Source organism: Nannospalax galili, unplaced genomic scaffold, assembly GCF_000622305.1.
Source record: "Nannospalax galili isolate Female #2095 unplaced genomic scaffold, S.galili_v1.0 scaffold33, whole genome shotgun sequence".
Classification (NCBI taxonomy): Eukaryota; Metazoa; Chordata; class Mammalia; order Rodentia; family Spalacidae; genus Nannospalax; species Nannospalax galili.
The window spans coordinates 2,023,954-2,046,071 of record NW_008335436.1 but is presented as its reverse complement, the minus strand read 5'-3'; the positions used below and the strand labels follow the sequence as shown (position 1 = coordinate 2,046,071).

The 22,118-nt window shown below is 41.5% G+C and overlaps 2 protein-coding genes across 8 annotated transcripts in view; one reads left to right on the top strand and one right to left on the bottom strand.

Annotated features, from left to right (window-relative positions):
- Mynn (myoneurin) overlaps window positions 1-11,313 on the top strand; it is a 33,507-nt gene extending 22,194 nt beyond the window's left edge. Inside the window, exon 9 of one of the 3 annotated variants that reach the window (XM_029562071.1) lies at window positions 9,214-11,313. In XM_029562071.1, coding sequence (XP_029417931.1) covers window positions 9,214-9,262 — 49 coding nt within the window. In that variant the 3' untranslated portion in view covers window positions 9,263-11,313. Of the gene's footprint in view, window positions 1-3,450; window positions 3,476-9,213 lie in introns of those variants that run through there. The other 2 variants (XM_029562072.1, XM_029562070.1) reach the window with 2 other exon arrangements.
- Window positions 943-22,058, bottom strand: Lrrc34 (leucine rich repeat containing 34). 5 transcript variants are annotated; one of them, XM_029562073.1, is made up of 13 exons: window positions 21,901-22,054; window positions 18,408-18,460; window positions 17,417-17,532; window positions 16,295-16,409; window positions 15,249-15,370; window positions 15,086-15,174; window positions 14,373-14,456; window positions 13,421-13,549; window positions 12,894-12,989; window positions 7,053-7,207; window positions 6,555-6,710; window positions 5,809-5,935; window positions 943-3,648 (listed from the first exon to the last, which is right to left on the bottom strand). In XM_029562073.1, the coding sequence occupies exons 3-13, from the start codon at window positions 17,427-17,429 to the stop codon at window positions 3,445-3,447; spliced, it is 1,290 nt and encodes a 429-aa protein (XP_029417933.1). In that variant the 5' UTR covers window positions 17,430-17,532; window positions 18,408-18,460; window positions 21,901-22,054; the 3' UTR covers window positions 943-3,444. The 5 variants fall into 5 exon arrangements, with proteins under 5 accessions (XP_029417933.1, XP_008828370.1, XP_029417936.1 ...); XM_008830148.2 differs by having other exon boundaries at window positions 15,086-15,150; window positions 21,901-22,053; XM_029562076.1 differs by lacking the exon at window positions 13,421-13,549 and having other exon boundaries at window positions 21,901-22,058.
- Between the last annotated feature and the right edge of the window lie 60 nt (window positions 22,059-22,118).

The following is a 22,118-nucleotide window of genomic DNA, read 5'->3' as shown; positions in this document are numbered from 1 at the left end:
CCATGTGGGTGCTGGGAATCAAACCGAGGTTCTCTGCAAGAGCAGTCAGTGCTTTTAACCGCTGAGCCATCTCTCTAGCCCCAATTTTATATCTTTTAATCCTACAGAAATTTTGCAAATCAGAGTAGACAATTACACTTTTTTAAAAAAATTTTACGTGTATGTGTGTATTGCCTGCACGTGTGTGTGTGCACTCATGTCATGCAATTCCTGAGGAGAACGGAAGAAGGTGTTGGATCCCATGGAACTGGAGTTATAGACAGCCAGCATGTGGGTTCTGGGATTCAAACCTGGGTCTTCTTCAAGAACAACCAGTGCTCTTAACCACTGAGTCATGTCTCCAGCCCCTACACTAACTTTGAGAACTATCCTAGGCTAATAGTTCTAGTGCCTTCATTCCTATCAGAATTGAGTTAAAGAGTAACAACATCCATACCTGCTTGATCAGAAGTTAGTGAATCAGGTCATCTCCAGGGCTTCTGTGTGTTAGAATAGCCCCACGGTTGATCTGAATGTATGCCAAACCTTGAGAATTAGTGTCCTCAGCCTTTCTTGGAGCTCTGTGTGAAACGGTTAAAATGAAGTTCTTGAATATAATTTTTTTATTTATATCTGGAGACTTTTGAATCTATTATTTAGTTAGAATACTACCAAATAAGATTAAAGTCTATTTTCACTAACTATTCTGAGTAACATTGAAATTGAATTATTGGACTCTCCCTCTGTCCCTCCCTCCTTCCTCCTTCCTTCCTTCCTTGAGACAAGGTTTCACTGTGTATCACTATTTTGACCTTGAACTCACTAAATAGCCCAGGTTAGCCTCAAGCTCACAATAGCCTCAGGCTCTGAAGTGCTGGGATTATTAGGTGTGAACCACCACACCCTATTTTAATTTCTTGAGACCATGGTATAGTCTACTCTTTTGCCTTTTGCAACCCCTGCCTCTATTCAGGGAAGAAAGGCTTACTGTGTTTTAAGAAGTTAGACTTATCACTTAGACCTAGTACCTTCCAAAAACAGGTACTTAACTTCAGGAGCTATAATAAGCACCATACTCTGAATTTGGATAAAATCTTGCTACTAGTTATGTTGCAAAAATACTAAAATCAGAATGTGTAATGTAAAAGTACAAAAATAATTTCTACCTCTCCTTAAGCTTATAGTCACACGAGAAAGCCAAAATCAATCTAACTAGCAGTAAAACATGTTAAAATGCTGAGTATTAAATAAAGTAGAGGAAGATGAGAGAGGAAAGGAAGTGTGAAGAAGTGAGACAGGAGTTGAAGGGGGAGACACAGGCCTAGCTCACCTGGGTCATCACCTGAGATGGCTGATGGTTGCACACAGCTGATTGAGGAGCGAGCTAGGCAGAATGCCAAAAGCATTCTATGAGAAGCAAGAGTCAATGCCCAGTCAATGCATCCATGCTGACATACTTGAAATAGTCCCTGGAAGGAGTGTCTTAGACAGATTTATAACCCATGACGTCACATGTACCACAGTTGTTGACGTTAGCCAGCCTCATTTGTAACATGATTCTGTACTTGTGACCCCAGCTGACTGAATTGCCTTACCGGGGAGAAGCAGTTCTTAGGCCAGACAGCTGGTCAGAATCTCAAGAATTTGAGCTATGAAATGCAGCATGTGATGTCAAGTAAGATACGTATGTAAAGGAAAAGGTCCTTTGGAATTGGCCCAGTCAGTGGGGGAAGCAGAAGTCTACAGGAAGTTATAAGTAAGAGAGAACTGGTCTTTCAGATGGGATCTTGTCTCAAACCAACAGAAAGATACAGTAAGTAGTCTCAATATGAAAATGAGAGTGTGGAAGGTAAACAGGATGCTGCTTTCAGATTTGAAGCACTGTAAAATGAGCATGATCTGTGACTGTAATCAGTTCTGTTTAAGGAGAGTCTTAAAAGATGATGACCAAGAGGTAAATAGAAGAAAGTTGTGTAAGAGGCTGTAGATGTGTGCATAATTAAGACATGTAGAGGGAGCAGAGTTTCCTAGGAAACTTACATATCCCCTACCTAAGGGGAAGTCTAGAGAAAATTAGCTTCTTAGCTGGTTGGAAACCTCCTCTCCTGCTCATCTTTTGGAAGAATGCTGTCTTCCTGCCTTTTATCTCTGATGACATCCAGATATGGGGGCAGGGGGAGTACATGACATGATGGCATCAGAATGAATGGGTCTGAGCATTCTGCCAGCCTCTGTGGCAGGTAAGGTCATCAGGCCTTTCCTGCCCTTGTCATTGTCAGAGCTGGTAGTTCTGGGCTAAACTGGCCTCACCTCAGTTCTCTTGGGTGTGGACCATTTACTAAGGTTCCATCAGCTGCATCTCTGTGTAAGCAGTGCAGTGTAGGTCTAAGTGCAGCTTGGCACATTCCATCCCACTGCAGACTCAGGTAGGCTTATGTGCCTTCCCTCCAGCTGTCTGCTAAATCCTCCCTTGCAAAAATATATGCACTCCTGGGCCCTGCTATAGCACACAGGAATAGACGGAAGCCTTAGAAAGCAAACTGCATTACTAAGAGTTATTTGAACGTCTGTGTCTTGTCCTGAAAGGCCATGTCTTTCCAGAATACTGTAGACTCTTACCCAGCGTATGACGGACTGCTTCTTCAAAGCAATGAAAAATGAATTCAACTATAGCTCCTAAGATAACATGAGTGAATTGTACTAATATTGCACAAGTAGTCAGACACAGAAAGGTTATATAAAATCAGGACAATGATTATCTATGAGAGGAAGGTTTTTATTTGCCTGTTTTCATGAAATTGTCATTGACACCGATCTATAATACCTTAAAAAGACTATGTGGAATACTTTTTGAACTGCTGAACTTTGGAACCTCTTGAAATCACTGGGAATTTGCCAACTGAAACCTTTCTACCACTTTGTAAGACTATTACACTAAGATGTCTGGTGCGACCTTTACTTGCATGCTGCTTCACTGTCTGGTTTTTGTTTTTGTTTCTCATAAAAAGAAGCAGGTGGATCTCTGTGAGTTCCAGGCCAGCCTGGTCTATGGAGTGAGTTCCAGGGCAGCAGGGGCTACAGGGAGACCCTGATTAAAAACAACAAAAAAATCCTTTTTGGGTCTTTATATTAAGAACCACGGTTTTTTTGTTTGTTTTTTTACAAGGGGCAACTATACAGTTTTGCACATTTGATAAAAGTAACTTGTTCTAATTTATGAAAGAAAGAAAACAGGCTATCAGATATTAATCTCTGAAAATGTTGAGACAGTTGAGCATGGTGTTGTGCCCCTTAATGCTTGCACTCAGTAAGCAGAGGCAGGTGGATCTCCATGAGTTCAAAGCCAGCCTGGTCTTCATATCAAGTTCTAGGCCAGCCATGGCCACATGGTGAGACCATGTCTCAAAAAAAAAAAAAAAAGAAATAAAAATTAAAAGGCATGAAAACAATTCTCAAGCTTGTTTCTTATAGATGTTGACCAACTGGAACAAGAGCAAAGCCTGCACTGGATGAGGGGGCATACGCATCTCCGTAAGATGGTGTCCAGTAATAATGCTTTTTAAGGCCATTGGAGACTTCTGCAAGGTAGACATGTCCATCCACCACATAGGGCTCCACATCAGTATTGTCTGGCTGTAGCCGGCCACTCTGCATCAAATCTGAAAATGCCTAATTTTTTAGGAAAAACACCATCATTAAGAATATAATTTATTCAGTTTACAGTAGTTAAACAATCAATGTAGCTGTTATTTTATACTTTAAAATGTTTTAGTATTATTTCTGGTATTTTAGATAGAATTTGTTCATTTAATTACACATAAGGAAATTACAAATTGCCTAACTTTTAAGTTTTAACATAATAAGGCATGTTTTTAGTGTGTAAACCATTTTGTGAATCCTTGAGTTTATTCTCTATACTTCCAATGTTGTGACCATCAGGTCCCATGGTCAAACTTTGCAAGTCTCATGAGTACTAAGAGGTCAGTAGGTAGAGCATGGAGGTGAGGGTTGTTTTGTTTACTTTCAAAAACCTGATGGTAGAGCCCCACAGGTTGATGCATGCCTACATTCCCAGCATTGCTGAGGCTGAGGCAGGAGGATTGTGAGTTCAAGACAAGCCTAGGCTACATAGCAAGACCTTTCCTCCCCCAAATAAATCTGATGATAGGCCAGGCATGGTGGTATATGCCTTTAATTCCAGCACTCAGGCAGAGGCAGGCTGATCTCTGTGCGATTGAAGCCAGTCTGGTCTACATACTGAGTTCCAGGCCAGTTGTGGCTATATAGGGAGACCCTGTATCAAAAAACCAAAAAAATTAAAAAATAAAAAATAAATAAACCTGATATACACAGGGACTCACATCTCAAAGACAAAAAACAGTATTTGGCTATGTAACTATTATGTCATATGGAGTTCATGAAGCTCTTGAAGTCAGTATGCAAGTTTAGGCTAAGAAAGGCAATTCCCCATAGTGTTAGATGGTGACCTATCAATTATTTCATTATTATGGAATTTTCTTTTTCTATTGAATTTTTGAGAATTTCATATAATACATCTTGATCATATTTAGACCCCTCCTCTATCTGCACACTCTCCATAGCCCCCCCCTACCAGATTTCATGCATTCTGTCATGTATGTTAAGGCCTATCAAGCCACATTTGTATAGCTAGAAGTCCTTTGGGATGAGTCCATCCACTGGAACCTGGTCAGCCTGTCTAGCTTCACTCCCTTAAAGAAGACCAGCTCTCCCTCACCCAGGAGTCATCAGTTGCCAACAGTTCCTCAGCTAAGGCTGGGGATTCTTCCCACTTCCCCACTTCTATGCTGGGTTTTTTTTTTTTGTCTGACCTGAACTTGTTGAGTCAGTTGTGAATTTTCATTATTTATCTAATGGAGCTTTGGTTTCTGTGTAAAGGCATCATACAGACTTTTGAGCTGCTTTGTCAGTAAAGTTGCCAGTACAGAAAAGGAGGTAGAAATTTAGACATGAAAATATTTCAGTTTGGGGTTGCTTTCTGTTTCAGCTTTTCATGTCTTTGGTTCCAAAGTCAACTTACACAGCTTCCACTGTGCAGAACTTCTAAAGGATGTCAATGTTTTTAAGAACTCTGGGTGGTTTTTCAGGCAGTAGTATACCTTTTATTACCTGTTCGTGGTAGGATTTTAGTCCTTTTGCAAATGTTAAGAATTTTAACTTAATCTTTTTTCTGTGTTCTTTCCAAATGGAAGCTATCCAAGGCTCTTAGGATTTATGAGAGAAAATTACTCAGTGGAATGGCAGCTTGTATATTATCTCTCTAATTCTTTATCTTGATATATCAGGAGCAAGTTGGAAATTTTGCTACATCAAGTCAACAGTGATAAACTTTTTCCTTTGGAGGAATTGGAACTGTATGATTCACAGATCTTTAATACTGGTGTATGGTATTTGCAGTGTTTTCTTATTTCAACCACAAAACTTTCTAGTAGTTCATTTTTAAGACTTAAATCAAAAATTACCAAAACTGTAGTGCCCCACTCTACTTTGAAACCAATTTTTTAAAAAATATTTTTTCTGTGAGTATTGTCTGCATGTGTGTAAATGTACCCATGTGATGCAATGCCCGTGGAGGTCAGAAGAGGGTACCAGATCCCCTGGAACTGTAGTTACAAATTGTTAACCACCATGTGGGTGCTGGTATTCAAACCCAGATCCTCTGCAAGAGCAGTCAGTGCTTTTAACCACTGAGCCATTTCTTCAGCTCCATGAAACCATTTTTAAAAAGGAACTGTGTCTGGGGTTATAGAGAAGAACCCAGGAAGCACCTTTATTAAAGAAAAAACTTACCATACATGTAGCCTTGTCAAATTTGTTTCCCCAAATATATATATTAGATAGCGTGAGGTTTATTTTCATTGATTTTGAAAGTGCAACAAGCCCTTCTCCCTCTATCTTGTTGCTCACTACAGACAATCTGTAGGGGAAAAAATGCTGGAATTATGTAGTCCCACAGAGAAAGAATGCTTAAGTCAGCATCAGTATTTATTAACACCACTTTCTTGTGTGAAATCTCAGCATTATTCTTCACCATGTTTTAATGTGGTGATCCAATTATTGACTGTATAACTCTTTAGTCCATGGAACTTGTTTTCTTATTGAATGTTTCATGTGCCTAGGAAAGCTGCTTATATTTTAAAATAGCCTTTTTGCTTCATTTTATTCAGTAAATGTTGAGTTACAAATAAAAGTATCATATTGAATGTGGGTAACAAAAGTATCATTGAATGTTTGCAGTTTTTCTGTTAGAATTTGGATAATTTTATCATGAATTTTAACAAGCAATCATATGTAAAATCATTCTAATTTTTTGTTGTTGTTTCTGTTTGTTTCGTTTTGTTAAGACAGGGTTTTCCTATAGCCCCACCTGGCCTGGAACTTGCTTTGCAGACCAGGCTGGTCTCTCTCAGAGAGATCTGCCTGCCTCTGCCTCCTGAGTGCTGGGATTAAAGGCGTGCACACCCAGCCCTCTCATTTTTAAAAGATACTTTTAAGTTTTAGCATATATTTTGATTAAATATAAAAACCATACTAACGCTTTAAGACTCCTGTTATGTGAAGTGAGAGTTTCACTGAGGTAATTTGCTCCTGTGTTTTCTATTCTGTTAAAAGAAAGGTCTATTACTTCCAAGGTAGTATTGCTTTTCAGTACATCAGCCAGGTACACCATTCCATCACGAGTTATTTTATTGCTAGGGAAGGAAACATATTTAGTAATATTTTAAAATGCTAAGTATTATTCTTAACAGTCATAAGATACTTGAAATCATGTAGTAAACAGTACTTTCTATGTTAGTATGCTCAACTTCCAAGAATGAAAAAATAAGCTCCCATTCTAGTTAGCATAATTAAACTATCTGTTCAAGCTGTTACAGATATGATACAGTATAAACTAAAAAAGTCTTAGAAAACAGATTGACAGCAATGGTTGCATTTTCCAGTCACTGAAAATAGGGTCTAACAGATACATCCTGCGTACTTCGGACATTCATGTAGTTTATCCTCATACGCAATCTCCATGACATATCGCTTACCAGCTGACATCAAGGTAGCGGAGGCTACTGTTCAGATACAATGCATCACATAACTGTTGTATGCCATAGTTTCTTATACCGTGTTTACACATATGTAGTTCAAGAAGGACATGATTTTCTTTCAACATATGCCCTATGTGGACTGTAGACTCTTCCTAAAAATAGATAAAATCTTGATATAATTTTTGAAGTATTACATATCCATTTCAAACATTTTATTTTTTTAAATTTTTATGTATGTTTTGTCTGTATGTGTGTGTGCACACCACATGTATTCAGTGCCTGCCGAGTCCAGAAGAAAACAACAGATTCCCTTGACCTGGAGCTAAGAGGGTTGAGAACTGCCATGTGGGTGCTGTAACCTACTGAGCCATCTCTGCAGTCCCACAGTGTATATTTTTAATTTTATGTGTATGAGTGTATCGCCTGCATATACATAAGTGCACCAGTGTCATGCAATGCCCGCAAATGTCAGAAGAGGGCGTCAGATCTCCTGGAGCTACAGATGGTGGTTAGCCACCATGCTGGGAATTGAACCTAGGTCCTCTGCAACAGCAGCCAGTGTTCTTGACCACTGAGCCCTTTCTTCAGCCCCTATTTTGTTCTTTAATACAGGGTCTTATCTCAGCCGTGACTCTTGGCTCAGCCTCCCAAGAGCTGGAATTACAGGTGTGTGCCACCACATCTGGCCTTAAATTAGCTTATTAGAAAAGATTATATTAAAACTATTAGTCTAGGGCTGAGGAGATGGCTCAGTGGTAAGAGTCCTTGCTAGTCCTTACAAGTATGAGGAACTGAGTTAAAATGCCCAGCACCCATACAGAAGCCAGGCATGGCCTCATGAGCCTGGACCCCCAGAGTTGGCAGGTGAAGACAGGCAGGTCCCCAGAGCTCTGGCCAGCTAGCCTAATCCAAACAGGTTCAGTGTGAGACCTTGTCTCAAGGGAGTAAGGCCAAGAGCAAGAGAACAATAGAAGACACCTGACTTCCTCCTCTGCATGCACCCTCACAGAGATGGACACACACCACAAACACACACACACTTAAAAGACTTGGTATACTACCATAATTTGCATTTGTCTAAAACCACCATTACTGCCCCAAGTCATATCTAGGTGGGAGTGAGGGAGTGAACATGGTCTCACTACATAGCCTAGGCTGGCCTAGGAACTCAGCATCTTCTGCCTTAGCCTCCCAAGAGCCCTGGAATTACAGGTGCATACTATTATGCCCAGTTCCAAATGATATTTTATACCTTAGACATAGATAGCAGGCACTTGTAAAAGGCAGTGATTAATTTTTAAAGAGGATAGATGATTTGGTTTACAAAAACAATACAGTGTCATTTAAAAAGGAAAACCACCAAAACTGTTGCTTACACTTGTATGTTCTAAATTTTCCTGTTCCTAGTGTGTTCCTGCCTTTGCCACTGATCACCATCTTGAAGGCTTTAAGACAAAGTACAAAGACATTTCTCAATCTTGAATGTGTTTTCAAAACACTCAATTCTGATTTATCTTTCTTTTAAAATGATTCCAGTTCCTGAATATGTTTTGCTCTTGATTTTTTTGTTTGTTTGTTTGTTTGTTTGTTTGTTTGTTTTTGAGACAGGGTCTCCCTATAGCCCAGGCTGGCCTGGAACTCACTATGTAGACCAGGTTGACCTTGAACTCACAGAGATCCTACTGGGATCAAAGGCATGTGCTACCACACCCATCTTTGCTCTGTTTTTAAATTTCACAGTCTCCTCACTTCTAGGCAAAAGGGGCGCGTGTGTGTGTGTGTGTGTGTGTGTGTGTGTGTGTGTTCATTTCTCAGTGAGGATTTGAATACTGAGTATTCTAATTTTTTTTAATTTTATTTTATGTGTATGAGTGTATTGGCTGCATATGTGTTAGTGCACCCATGTCATGCAGTGCTCGCAGAGGACAGAAGAGGCAGTTGGATCCCCTGGGACTGAGTTTCCGACAGTTGTTAGCTGCTATGTGGGTGCTGGGATTCGAACCCAGGTCTTTTGCAAGAACAACCAGTGTTCTTAACTGCTGAGCCATCTCTCCAGCCCCATAGTATTCTAATTTTTTTTTTGCAGAAAACTTCATTTTTAATGCAGTTGACATTAAGATGTTTGCACATGAGTTTTTTTTTTTTTTTTATTTTTTAGCAAAGTCAAAGCACAAGTGGACCAAGTACTTTTGGTAAGAAGTCTCTGACATAAGAAGTCTTACAGTTGCTGGGAATGCAGAGGAGTGTGGACAACTATCTGCTGTGATGTAAAAGTAAAAAACAAAAACTCCCTAAAAATTCAACAAAACCACATTATAGCACAAAGCACATGAGCTTGGTAATAAGCAAACCTTTTCAGATGTCACCGTGGACATCAGGTCCCTTTTGCAGGTTCTTGAGCTTGAAGATAAAAGAATTTAAAACTAGATAGCTGGAAAGTTAAGGGTGACTCACTAGAATTAGGCAAAGGAAGCAAGGCAGGCATGCCGAGATCTAGGCTGCTGTGGGAGAAAGAAGATGGAAGAGGGCAGGAGAAAGTAACGATTTGTAACTAAGAATGTGGCAGGCTCGGCAGTAGAGGTGGGAGCAGCTGCGTGGAGGAAGAGGCCTTGGGACTGTAAGCAGGCATCTCATTCAAAGGACAACTCTTCCCATGTTCTTTCTTGTCCTTGGACAAATACATCATGTTTCCACTGTTTAGCTTCAGACTGATCTTTAGGTCAAACAGGATTTCCTCCTCAGAGTCTCTAGCCCTTCCTGTCTAGGAAAGGCAAGCATCATCTGCTCTCTCTATCAGTGATATCCAGAGCCACCGAGGAGTCATCTGTAAAGGGGATAACCAGCCATCCATGCCTTGTGTGCCATATGCCGACATACTCATGCCCCAGGTGGTACCTGGAAAGTAGGTGGTTGTAAATGCCCCCTTCTGCTTGCCTGCCTACCATCTCCTACCATACATGTTAACTTTACCTTTGACTAGAACTGTGGGTAAATTATTTCATCTACAAGGGTCTCAATTTCTACAAAATGAGTGGAATTATGCTTCCCTCACAGTTAACTAAGTTAACAAAGTGTCTTAAGGCAAACCAAACCATTTATATTGTTCAATAGTCTATAATTCTGTAATTTGTTGACTGTTTTCACACACAAAAAATATACACTCAAAGAAACAGCCTAAGTGTCCACCATTGCTCTGCCTGGCACAGAAGATGTAATACAGTTTTGTGTTTGTGACTTGATTACATTTTTAACCTAAGAAGCTTGAAAAGGGGAACTGGAGAGATGGCTCAGCAGTGCCTAATGCTTCTGCAGAGGCTGGAATTCACTTTCCAGCTCCTCCATCAGGTGACTCAAAACCACCGGTAACTGCAGCTGCAAGGGGGTATGACACCCTCTTCTGGCTTCAGGGTACCCAGATATCCAGATAAACAGACACATGGCAGATCACATCTGTAATTGCACTTGGGAGCTAGAGGCAGGGAAGATTAGGAGTTCAAGGCCAGTCTCAGCTACATAGCCAGTTCAAAGACAGGGCCATGTTGTGAGACCCTGTCTCAAAAAGCAAGAGGGGAAGAGTGCATATCCTAACATTCCAAAGGCTGAGATGGGAAGACTGGGTGAAGCCTGGTCTACAGAGTCAGATTTTGTTTCAAACAAAAAGAGAATGTTGCTTATTAAAGGAAGGAATTACTGTCAGAAATTGTAGAGGACGTTAGCCTTATTATTTGCTGAACTGTGACAATTTTCTGGAGTGGCACCTGGTATCTGTATTTTCCAAGCTCCTCAGATGTCAGTTAGTGAATCAGGCACAAGAAGCAGCATCTTAGAGTTTTTATCTTGCTGTCTCATCCTGGTAAGAATGCACAGGTTTGTAAGCTATTTGGGAAGAACAAAGCCCAAAGAAACACAAGATTCTGTTGCTCAGTCACTTAAGGGTGGTGGCTTCATTGAAGAGCAGAAGGCAGACTAGAGCAGAAGCAGGCCAGAGGCAGGGCCTGGGCACCAGACAAGCCTGGGTTCCCATGGTTACTCTTAGATGGCTCTGGGACTAAAGCCATCCCTTGACATTTCAGAGTTTATGCTTCCAGTTTATATACATACATATGTATAATTAAACATACCTATTTCTTCAGGGATATAATACCAAACTTCAAACTTAGCCTTCAAATCTCATTTACTCAGCTGAGACCCTTCCCTGCTGCCTTGCCTCCCCCTGCTTTGATTCTCAGTGCCCTTCCCCATACTCCCATGGCGCCCTGAGCACATCATTCTAAGCTTGTTGGCAAGCATCCTTTATCACCTACTGTGTTTGTTGTCTGTTAGGGGTCTCATTCAAATACCTTGTGAACAGATCACAAATGAAGCAGTTTACTGAATGCTTACTTTGAATTGGGTATTTTGCTCATCTTTTGAAATTTTAAAAGTCTGTTTCTATTGAGGATTCTGGGTATCTTCTTGCACAGATCAGATTTATATACATAAAACAATATAAAACTCCAGGCGTTTTGGTACGGAAAAGTAGAGATAATTCAAAAGGGAAGAGCTATGTAGGCAAAAAAAAAACAAGATGCATTTCCAAATATGAAAATAATGTTTAAAATATGGTTAATTCTTAGTTTTATATCAAGGAACCCTGGGGTACTTAATTTTAAATTATTTACAGTTCTTGGAACTTTAACAGTTCAAAGTTTATTTGAACATTGAACTATTAAGTTCATTGTTTGAAGTACATAAAATGCTTTGGGGATTTGCTTTCCCTTTAGTAGACGTATCTCTTTTTGTTTAGGCCAGTAATAAGAGTTGTTACACCTTCATGTAGGTAAGTGCACCGTGTTGAGCAATGCTCACTGTGGACAGAAGAGACTGTTGGATCCCCTGGAACTGGAGTTCCAGACAGTTGTTAGCTGCCTTGTGGGTGCTGGGATTTGAACCCAGGTCTTCTGCAAGAACAACCAGTGTTCTTAACTGCTGAGCCATCTCTCCAGCCCCTTATTTTATATTTTATTCAGTGGATGTGGGTGTGTGTATGTATGCCACAGTGCACATGTGGAGGTCAGTTGGTTCCTTCTACCATGTGAGTCCCAGAAGTTGAACTTAGGTCATCAGGCCTGGTGCAGGCACTTGTAACTGCTGAGCCATCTTGCCAGCCCAAGTTTGTTTGTTTCTTTGCTTGCTTGCTTGCTTGTTTTTGAAACAGGGTTTCCCTGTAGCCCTAGCTAGCCTGGAACTCACTATGTAGACCAGGCTGGCCTTGAACTCACAGAGATCCACCTGCCTCTGCCTTCTGAGTGCTGGGATTAAAGGTATGTGCCACCACACCTGGCTCAAGTTCTTATTCTTTAGAGAACAATGCCACCCCAAAGGATGTTAAAGAAGCCTTGAAAGAAACAACATTTTCCATTTATGTCCCACAAACATCTAAATGTATAGGCAGGATCAAGTTCAGACTTGACAGACTGAGTCATAGACATTTTGCTGTATTGCTCATGTGTTCAAAGATTTGCATAATGGTTCAGCCACATCAGTATAACCAATAAAACAGCTGATGCTGGGCTCATATCATGGCCTGTAAAACTTTAAGCACAAATAGTTTCATCTTAACTGTTAACACAGGTTTACACAGAACTTGAGTTTCACAAGAAAAGATAACAGGCTGCTTAAATAAGCAACATTCAAAGCATGCAAGTCAAGAATTAATAATTACAGTTTCTAATAGATTCAACTTATAAGCACTGCTTATATATAATTAGGCCAATTCTAAGAACAGTGTATTCACGCACCATAAGCTTCAGTAGGTGCTTAGGCTTAGTCCCATATTGTCATCATTTGAATACATACCTCTTCTCCATATAATATAGGTCGGTTTAGGTTTATTCCCTTGATTGCTTGGTTTTGTGTTAGTACAGTAGCAAACGCTATCACACTTTGCATTCCCTGGAAGCAAGTAAATTCATTAAGGAAACTGACAGTATATAAATTAATCTCTCTACATTAAAACTTCAAGCTAATTATCTGAATTCTGATAAAACTTTTTTAAAAGTGGAAGCATTTCTTCAGTGAACATTTCAGTGAATTATTACCCTGTTCTCTCCACCTGCCTTAAAATCTGCAGCACACATGGAGACTTTCTTAACATTTCTTTTGTGGGGGTAGTGGCATCTGCCTGTAATCCCAGCACTTGGGAGGCTGAAGCAGGACTGTGAATTCCAGGCCAACCTGGGCTACATGGCAAGGCTGTGACTCAAAAAAGCAAAACCAAAACAAACAACAAAAACCCCTGTCATCTGGATGGCCCGTCAACAGTTTTCTGCTGATTTTCTGGGAGAAATACCCGTCTGTGATTTTCTCATAACCAGCTCACTCACCAGATCACAGTCCCCTAGATCTAATTTCTCTAAGGATGAGTTAATTTGCAGCATTGAAGCAAAAAACATGCCACCTTTATTTTCAATCTTATTTCCAGTCATTCTCAAGTACTTGAGAGTTTTATTCTTCTGAAAAAGAAAAAGTCAAAACTTAGTTACTTATTTGAATTCACAAAATTCCCCCAGTTAAATGAGCCAAGAGGCCGCATTACTATTTCAGACTCATGTTTTTTTTTTTTTACCCCCATAGAAAAAGAAAAGGATGTTATTCCTTAAAAGTAACATTCAGTTTCCCATCATAGCTGAAAAGCTACTTCAGTAGTTTAATAGAATGACGAAGAAGATACCTAAACAATAACCAGCAAGTAAAACAGATTTTAATATATTTTCTTTGAAAATTCTGTTTCCTAAGAAAGATGTGTTTATTACTGAGGTGAAATCACACCAAAGTTAACTGTTTAAAACAGTTCATTGGCATTTCCTTCATCATGCCTGTCAAGAAGCAGCTTAGGGAGGAAAGGTGTACTGTGGCTCACAGATCAGAAAGTACAGCCCACCATGGTGGGGAAGCATAGCAGTAGGCACAGAAGATGGCTGGTCCTGTTGCATCTGCAGCCAGGAAGCAAAGGAACCATGGCACTCCTTTTGTGGACATGGGGGCTCACCTTGACTAGCCTTGAACTCAACAATCCTCCCGCCTCTGCGAAGTTCTGGGGTTACAGGAATGCATCACTATAAGCCATCAAAACTGTTGTTTTTAAAATGAGTTCAGAAGTTCTCAGGTAATATGCACACTTTTATAAATTGAAGTGCATTAAAAAATCATTCATGCAAATAACATGAGTTCATACAAAATGACAAGTTGGCATTAACATTTCAATCTGTTGTTTCCATGGTACCAGAAGTTAAAATTCCTAAATGAAATGCTCCTTTGAGGTACATAAGAGCTTACGTGTAGTGCTTTAGCAATCGATTCTCCACCTTCAGGCCCAATATCATTAAACATAAGGTTTAAGTAAGTGATACATGGTTGTTTCTGTAAGGAGAGAAAGAAGCTATTACATTTGCCTTATTGGGAATCAGTTACATGCACATAACATTTAATTAGAAATGTTTAGGCTGGAGGGATGGCTCAGTGGATAAGCACATGCATTGTTCTTCCAGAAGACCCGAGTTCAAGTTCCAGCAACCACATTGGGTGGCTCACAACCATCTGCAACTCCAGCTCCTAGGGAATCTGATACCTCTGACTTCCAGGGGCACCTGCAGTCATGTGCATATACCCACACAGATACATATACACATAATTTTAAAAAATTTTAAAGTGTTTATCTCCAAAAAAATCTTCAAACTAAAGTCCAGCAAAAACAACCATTTAAGGAGAAAGAAAATATCTTTTAAACAATGTAATTGGAATTTAAATGAAAAGACATCAGTCTTACCAAACACTGAAAATATGGGCCTAGTATACAAATTTGCAAAAGGTGACTCAGGTCTCCTGAGACCATATGCAAGTGAGTTTCCATGAATTTCAAGAGCTAGAAATGTAACCTAGAATTAGGACCCTTCATGCTTTTCTAACTAATATTTGCATTTGTGCTATTAAACTAAGTGGTTTCACTTTTCCACAGAACTATGAGTAAATATTCTCTAGCAGAGTCCTACCTGAAGCAGCTTTGCAGCATAGTACGCACCAGTATCACCTATGGTGTTATATCTAACATCCATACCTGAAGGAGAGAGATGAACAGAAACTGATATTCCTTATAAAGAATATTTAACATGCGAAATTGAACAGTGGGCAGTATTCATTCTTAAGTAGACATACCACTGATAGATGACTGATTCTGCAAAACTTTGGAAACAAGCCAAAAGTCTTCACCTGTTAGTCTTTCTACTGGGACCAAGTGATTGTTACCAGCAATGTTTAATAGGATTCCTTCTTTCTTTCTGTCAAAATATAAAAGAACGAGGAGGAGGAAAGCTTTTGACACACAAAGACTGAAACTTCATGTGTGAATAATAACATCACAGATAAAATTTACTGGAACCAAGTATGTACTATGTATGTAGTAGACTTAGAAGTACGTGGCACATTTATCCCAGAGAAAACTACTGGATATTTGACAGACCCTGCAAACCACTTTAATATAACTAATTTCTGCATAATTTAATTTTTAATGCACACATGGAAGTATCCCCACTGCCCTTGTTTCATTGCTGCTGTGATAAAAACAACTTAGAAGAGAAGCGGTTTATTTGAGCCCACAAATACAGGTTATAGTCCATTACTGAAAGGAAGTCACAGCAGCAGCAGGAGCTGGAAGCGGCTAGTCACATCACATCCATAGTCAGAAGAAATAAACCTAAGCATGTGCATTTGCCTGCTCTGCTTGATATCTACACCCTTACGCAATTCAGGAGCACCTACCTAGGGAATGGAACCGCCCACAGTGGGCTGGGTCTTCCCATGTCAATTAATAGAAGTCCCCAAAAGACATGTCACAGGCCAGTCCAAAGTAGAATCTTTCCAGCTGTGGCAAGGTGGTGTCAAGTTGACAAAGCTAACCATCACACACCCCCCTTTCTACATAAGAACATTGAAAACTTTGGGGATTTGCCTGAATTCAACTCACAGGCACTACAGGCAATCTGGAGCCCAGTCTTGAGGACTCCTGGTCTAGTGCTCTTCCCAGTGTCTGACACCATCTCTAAGACTTAACAGTGTCACCCACCTACTTACTTACCTGAGTCAAAAGCTATGTCCTTTTACCAAGCCACTTTCAAATGGGGATAAAATCACTGAGCAGTCCAGGATTTTCACAGACATGTGAATTGGTGGATACCTTTGATACAGATACTTAGCTTCCTTACCCCTTTTTAATTTCTTCATCCATTTCTTGGAGTATACTCGATATAAAAGGCTTAGTTTTCCGGAAGTTTTCTGAGCAAAAATTAGAGTATTGTTCCTGGAGGTCAGCAACACACTCTGGAGTTTGGGAGACATAAATCCATCAATTGTCACATAAATTATCCCAAAGCTTCAACAACAAAGCCTCTCTCAAGGACATGAGTGTGCATGTATAGTGAGAGTGAGCAAGAAGGGGAGAGAGGACTAAGGATAGAGGGGGAAAAGGCTTTGCAATTATGGGCTAAAATGCACCTTCAGAGGACCAGCAGACCCTGGCTCCAATTAGTACCTAGCCTGAAGGTGACATAGAGCTAATCTCTACCACGTGTTGAGCCTGGCAACTGAGGGCAACATGTCCAGAGAAATTGCCTTAAGCAAAATCAAGCATCTAAGGGCAGTGTGCAAAATCAAACTGATTCCAAAAACTTTTCCCACTGTGCCCTGTTAGGTTACAATGACAACGTTTCTTAAATAGCTCCAAGTAGAGACAGTTTTATTCAACAACCTTAACTCCAGAAGGATCTGAAAAATCACAAACTCAGGCTTCTTAGAGACCTCTATGTCATCCCAATTGGATAGCATCTTTTTTATATTATTTTTATTTTATGTGTATGTGTGTATTGCCTGCATGTAAGTAAGTGCACCCATGTCATGCAATGCCCACGGAGGTCAGAAGAGGCTGTTGGATCCCGTGGGACTTGGAGTTACAGACAGTTGTTAGCTGCCATGTGGGTGCTAGGATTCAAACCCAGGTCTTCTGCAAGAACAGTGTTCTTAACTGCTGAGCCATCTCTCCAGCCCCTAAAATATTTTATTTATTATTTTTATTTTATGCATATGAATGTATTGCCTGCATGTATGTAAGTGCACCCGTGCCATACAATGCCATGGAGGTCAGAAGAGGGCATCATATTTCCCTGGAACTGGAGTTAAGGATGGTTCTTAGCCGCCATGTGGGTACTGGGAATTGAACGCCAGTCCTCTGCAAGAGCAGTCAGTGCTCTTAGCCACTGAGCCATCTCTCCAGCCCCTGATAGCATCTTCATCCCAAATTGAGGCCTGGCTCATAAGAGCACTTCACTCACCCCAACCTTCCATTTCCTCTTTTTAAGGGTGGTTCTTTTGTGTGTGGTGGGAGGATGAAGAGGTGTGTGTCCGTCCGTCCAGAAGTTGATATGGGATGTTTTCTTCTACTCTCCACCTTATTTTTAAAAAGATTTAGTTTTAATTTATATGACTGTGAGAGTGTATGCTCACAGGTGTGTGGATGGCTGAGGAGGCCAGAAGAAGAGGAGCTGGAGTTACAGGCAACTGAATCATCTGCCATGGCTAGAAACCAAACTCGGGTCCTCTAGAAGAGCATCAGCTGCTCTTTACTCAGCCATCTCTCCAGCCACCTACACCTTACTTTGAAACAGAGTTCTCTACAAATCTGGAGCACACTGTTACAGCAGGCCATCAAACCCCTGGAATCCCCCCAACCCCCCACTCCAGTGCTGAGGTTTCAGACATGCGCCACCATGCCCAGCTGGAAATCCAATTCAGGCAGGTCATCATGCTTGCACAGCAAGCATTTTACCCATTCAGCCATCACCCCATTCCACCTTATTTTTGGTTCTTTCTAATGATAGACAAATTGGAGTCGAGATCTCTTTTCTCTATTATGCATGCAGCTTTCTTTACCTGGATCATCTGGTGTGGAAGTTATGCTCTTGCTTTCGAAAGAGGCACATGCCAGTGTCTTTACTTCCTGTGTGTGTTTCTTTCAAAACCCACACACTGAGACATCACTGTTTAGCTAGCCTGGATTGTTCAAGCTGGCTTCTGCCTTAAGCTTCTACATCTCAGAAATGTCTTTTGTTGAGTGGCCTTCCACATTAGAGAATTAGAATTTGAGGCATATTTAAATTGAAAGGAAATCAAGTTTTCTTAAAATTTTTAAGATTTATTTCCTTTTTTAAAAAAATTTTCATTGAATTTTTATATATTTCATACAGAATATCTTTTTAAATTTTTTTAATTTATTATTTTTATTTTATGTGTATGCATGTATTGCCTGCGTGTAGGTAAGTGTACCTGTATCATGCAGTGCCCACGGAGGACAGAAGAGGCTGTCAGATCCCCTGGAACTAGAATTACAGACAGTTAGCTGCCATGCGGGTGCTGGGATTCAAACCCAGTCTTCTGCAAGGACAACCAGTGCTCTTAACTGCTGAGCCATCTCTCCAGGCCCTCATACAGAACATCTTAATTATCTTTATACCCCCTTCCCATAACCTCCCCACACTTGAATTCATACATTCTGCCATTTGTGTTAAGGCCTATCATGTCAAGTTAGTGTCCCCAGATGTACCTCAGTGCAAGTTCATCCACTGAAGTCTAGATAGCCGATCTAGAATCCCTCCCTTTAAGAAGATCAGCTCTTCTTCACCCAGCAGTAATCAGCTGCCAATAATTCTTTGACTAAGATTGGGGCCTGCTGTCCATTTCCACAGTTCTATGCTAGGTTTTTGTCTGCTTGAGTTTGCATGGGTCTTGTGCATGCTGACACCATTGCTGTAGGTTCCTATGAGAAGAGTTCCAGGAGCCTGTAGACTCTATTCCCATATGGTTATGCACCTCCTCTCTGGTTTTTACAATCTTTCTGCCCCCTCTTCCACAGTGGTCCCTGAGCCTTGGGTGGGTGGATTTTAATAAAGGAGTTCTCTCCAAGGACCCACACTCTGTAGACTCTTATTCTCTACATTTTGTTCACTTGTGACCTATTGTTTTCCTGGCCCTCTGTTGCATGGGGGAGCTTCATTGATGAGAATCGAAAGATGCATTAATATTTTCTTCATCCCTTATTCTATGTTCCATGAGCCTTAGGTATAGAGAGCAGAGAAGCCTAGACGTGGGGTGATGGGATGGACTGCAGGTAGTCCATCCTGTAGGGGGATGGGCACAGCATGATTTGGCGAAGCTCACCACCACACAGAGGCCAGATCCAGGCACTCTCAGGCAGTGTTCTAAGGTCTGAGCCCCTAATGTAGGGCACAGAAATCCTGGCCTGGCACAGTGGGAGAGGCCACATGGTCCCAGTGTAGGAGGTTAGACAACGCATGATCTGCAGAAGCTTACTACCATGCAAAGGCTGGGTCCAGGTATTCTCAGGCAGTCTGCTAAGGTCTGTGCCCCTACTATAAGTCAGAGAAGTCTAGACCTGGCACAGTGGGACTTAACATTTATTTTATAGCTAGATATGGTGGTGCATGGCTTTAAATCCCAGCACTTGGAGGTAGAGACAGGTTAATATGAGATTGAAGCCATCCTGGTCTACATAGTGAGTTCTAGGTCAGCTGAGACTACAGGAGATCCTGTCTCAAAAAAAAAAAAAAAAAAAAAAAAAAACCCCAAAGACATTAGTTTGTTTTTTGGGTTTTTTTGTTTGTTTGTTTGTTTGTTTTTTTGGTCTTTTCTTGAGACAGGGTCTCCCTGTAGGCCCGGCTGGCCTGGAACTCACTATGTAGACCATGCTGGCCTTGAGCTCACAGAGATCCATCTGCCTATGCTGGGATTAAAGGCATGTGCCACCATGCCCAGCTAGATTTTTTTTTTAATTTAAAAAATGACTTAAGACATTCCAGTTTGGAAATTTCGGTATAAAAATGTATGTTCATCAGTATTCCTACTGACAAAGAACCACAACCAAGGTCTGGAGGCACTTTGTGTGTATGTTTAAACAAAATTGGAATCTTTGGGGCTAGTTTTATGTCTTGCCTTTTCAGTTAACATTATATCATAAGCAGTTCTTTCATATCTACTCTAAAAAATACTAATGTCCAGAGAGTGCTTCATGTAGACAAGCACACACACTGAGGCCCCTCATCTATTTTAGGAAACTTTCCTGTACTTAAATAATATAGTAGCACAACCTTTCCAAAGCTGTCTTTTCGGGATTGTCAAATATCCCCCCACCCAAAGAATGGGTTTTATTTGTCATATAAGTTACAAAGTGCTAAATCAAAGTTAAACCGAGTCCTGTCTCAACACTTCTCAGGACATTTAAAACACTCAGGTGCACAAAGACTGTTGGAATTGCTGAGCTTGGAGGGGAGGCAGAAGAATGCTGCCTTCCTAAGATTTATATGACTTCAGCACTCACGGGACACAAAAGTATATCAGCATCCTGGAAACAGTCAGTGTGTCCTGAACATAAGTCGGGGCTGGGCCCTGAAGGCTACTAATTTCCTTGGATTGCAGGAATACTGGGCTGATGAGGGTTGCCGCCACAAGGGCCACAGAGAAGACATGAAAGTTGTGCTTTCCAGTGCACAGAACAGGCAGCAAAGTCATACCCTTGGAAATCCAAACTGCCTTCCTCTCATCTCCAGAGCAGGCTACACAGGGGGTAGGACAAGGGCAGTCGGTGAGAGCTCAGCTTTCAGCCTCTTCTCAGATGGTCAGCCTCATCTCCAGAACTGGTCTCAGCACCCCTGTCTTTGTCCTACTATGTCCTTATTATCTGCTCTCTGGACAGCTGAGATCAGACACTTCCAGGAACGCTGAGCTTGGCTTACCATCTACCAGTATCGCTTTTCATTCCTTCCAGGAGCACCTGAGCTGAGGGGTTAACTCAGAACAAGCAAATCATTAAAACCATATGTGCTGGGCTATTTACAACGGGTTTGTGCAGACTCCTTCCTACAATACGGGGTACAAAGGTGCCTTTACAATATGGAAACCCAAGTGCCCCATCTGTGCCCTTCCATCCTGAAACACCTTCACAAGAAGCAGTTGTGAGCCCATGAAACATCCCTGTTGTCCTAGGTGTGGTGTGGCCAACAGGGATCTGGTCCACTTATTTTGGAAAGATATTCTTATATATAGCCAAGCAACCAAGTACCAGGAAATCCCAAGACTGAAGTCAGACAGCCACCTTAACCAGAAATTCTTAAAGCTCAAATGTCCTCATTAAGCTAAAAGCACAGCGTGAGACTATCACAGGTGCAGTGGGGACTCAGGCCCTTGTCGACGAGCTCTGTACTCATCAACACACATTTTAAAGCAAGCATCCCAAACTAAAGTGGGGGCACAGGCTGTAGTTCAGGGTGTGCAACTTGTTTTGACATAGAGCCCAGAGCATTGACAAGCCAAGCAAACGCTCAACCAGAGCTATGAACTACACCCTCCCTTTATGCTAACTTGTTACAGTCAAGGGCGCAGAATTATTCAAAACGCAGGTGGACGTACGGTACGTGTGCCAGTGTCAGAATGAAACCCATTATGGTATACGCCAATTTAAAAATGAGCAAATAGATGACGAGATAAGAAGAAAAGAAAGCGTGGGTGGTAAACCCGGAAGTTTCTCCGGAGCCTCCTGTTTATATGATGCGGTTCCCTGGGGCTTCCACAAAACCCAGTGGAGAAGAGCCCTGGCCACACCTTCCCCAGACCCTAAGAACAAAGTGGCAAGCACACACTCCTGATACCAGGCAGACCCGCCAGGGCTAGGGGCGCCCCAAAGGTCTGCCCACAGCCCGGGCTCCCACAGCTGCGACCCTCCGCCGCAGGACCGCGTCCCGCTTACTCTCCGGGGCCTCTGCGGTGCTGGACTGCTGGGCCGCGGGGGCGGCGGAGGGGGCGAGTGCCAGTTCCAGCCGGTCCGCCTGACGATGGGACCACCTCGGCCCGCAGCTGAGGCGGCGGTGCTGCCATGGCAACCTCTCGCGTCACGCTCCCCGAGGGAGGAGAAAGAGGCGGGGCCACAGTTGAGAAGCCTCCGTGGAGTAGTTCAGCCTACCTCCC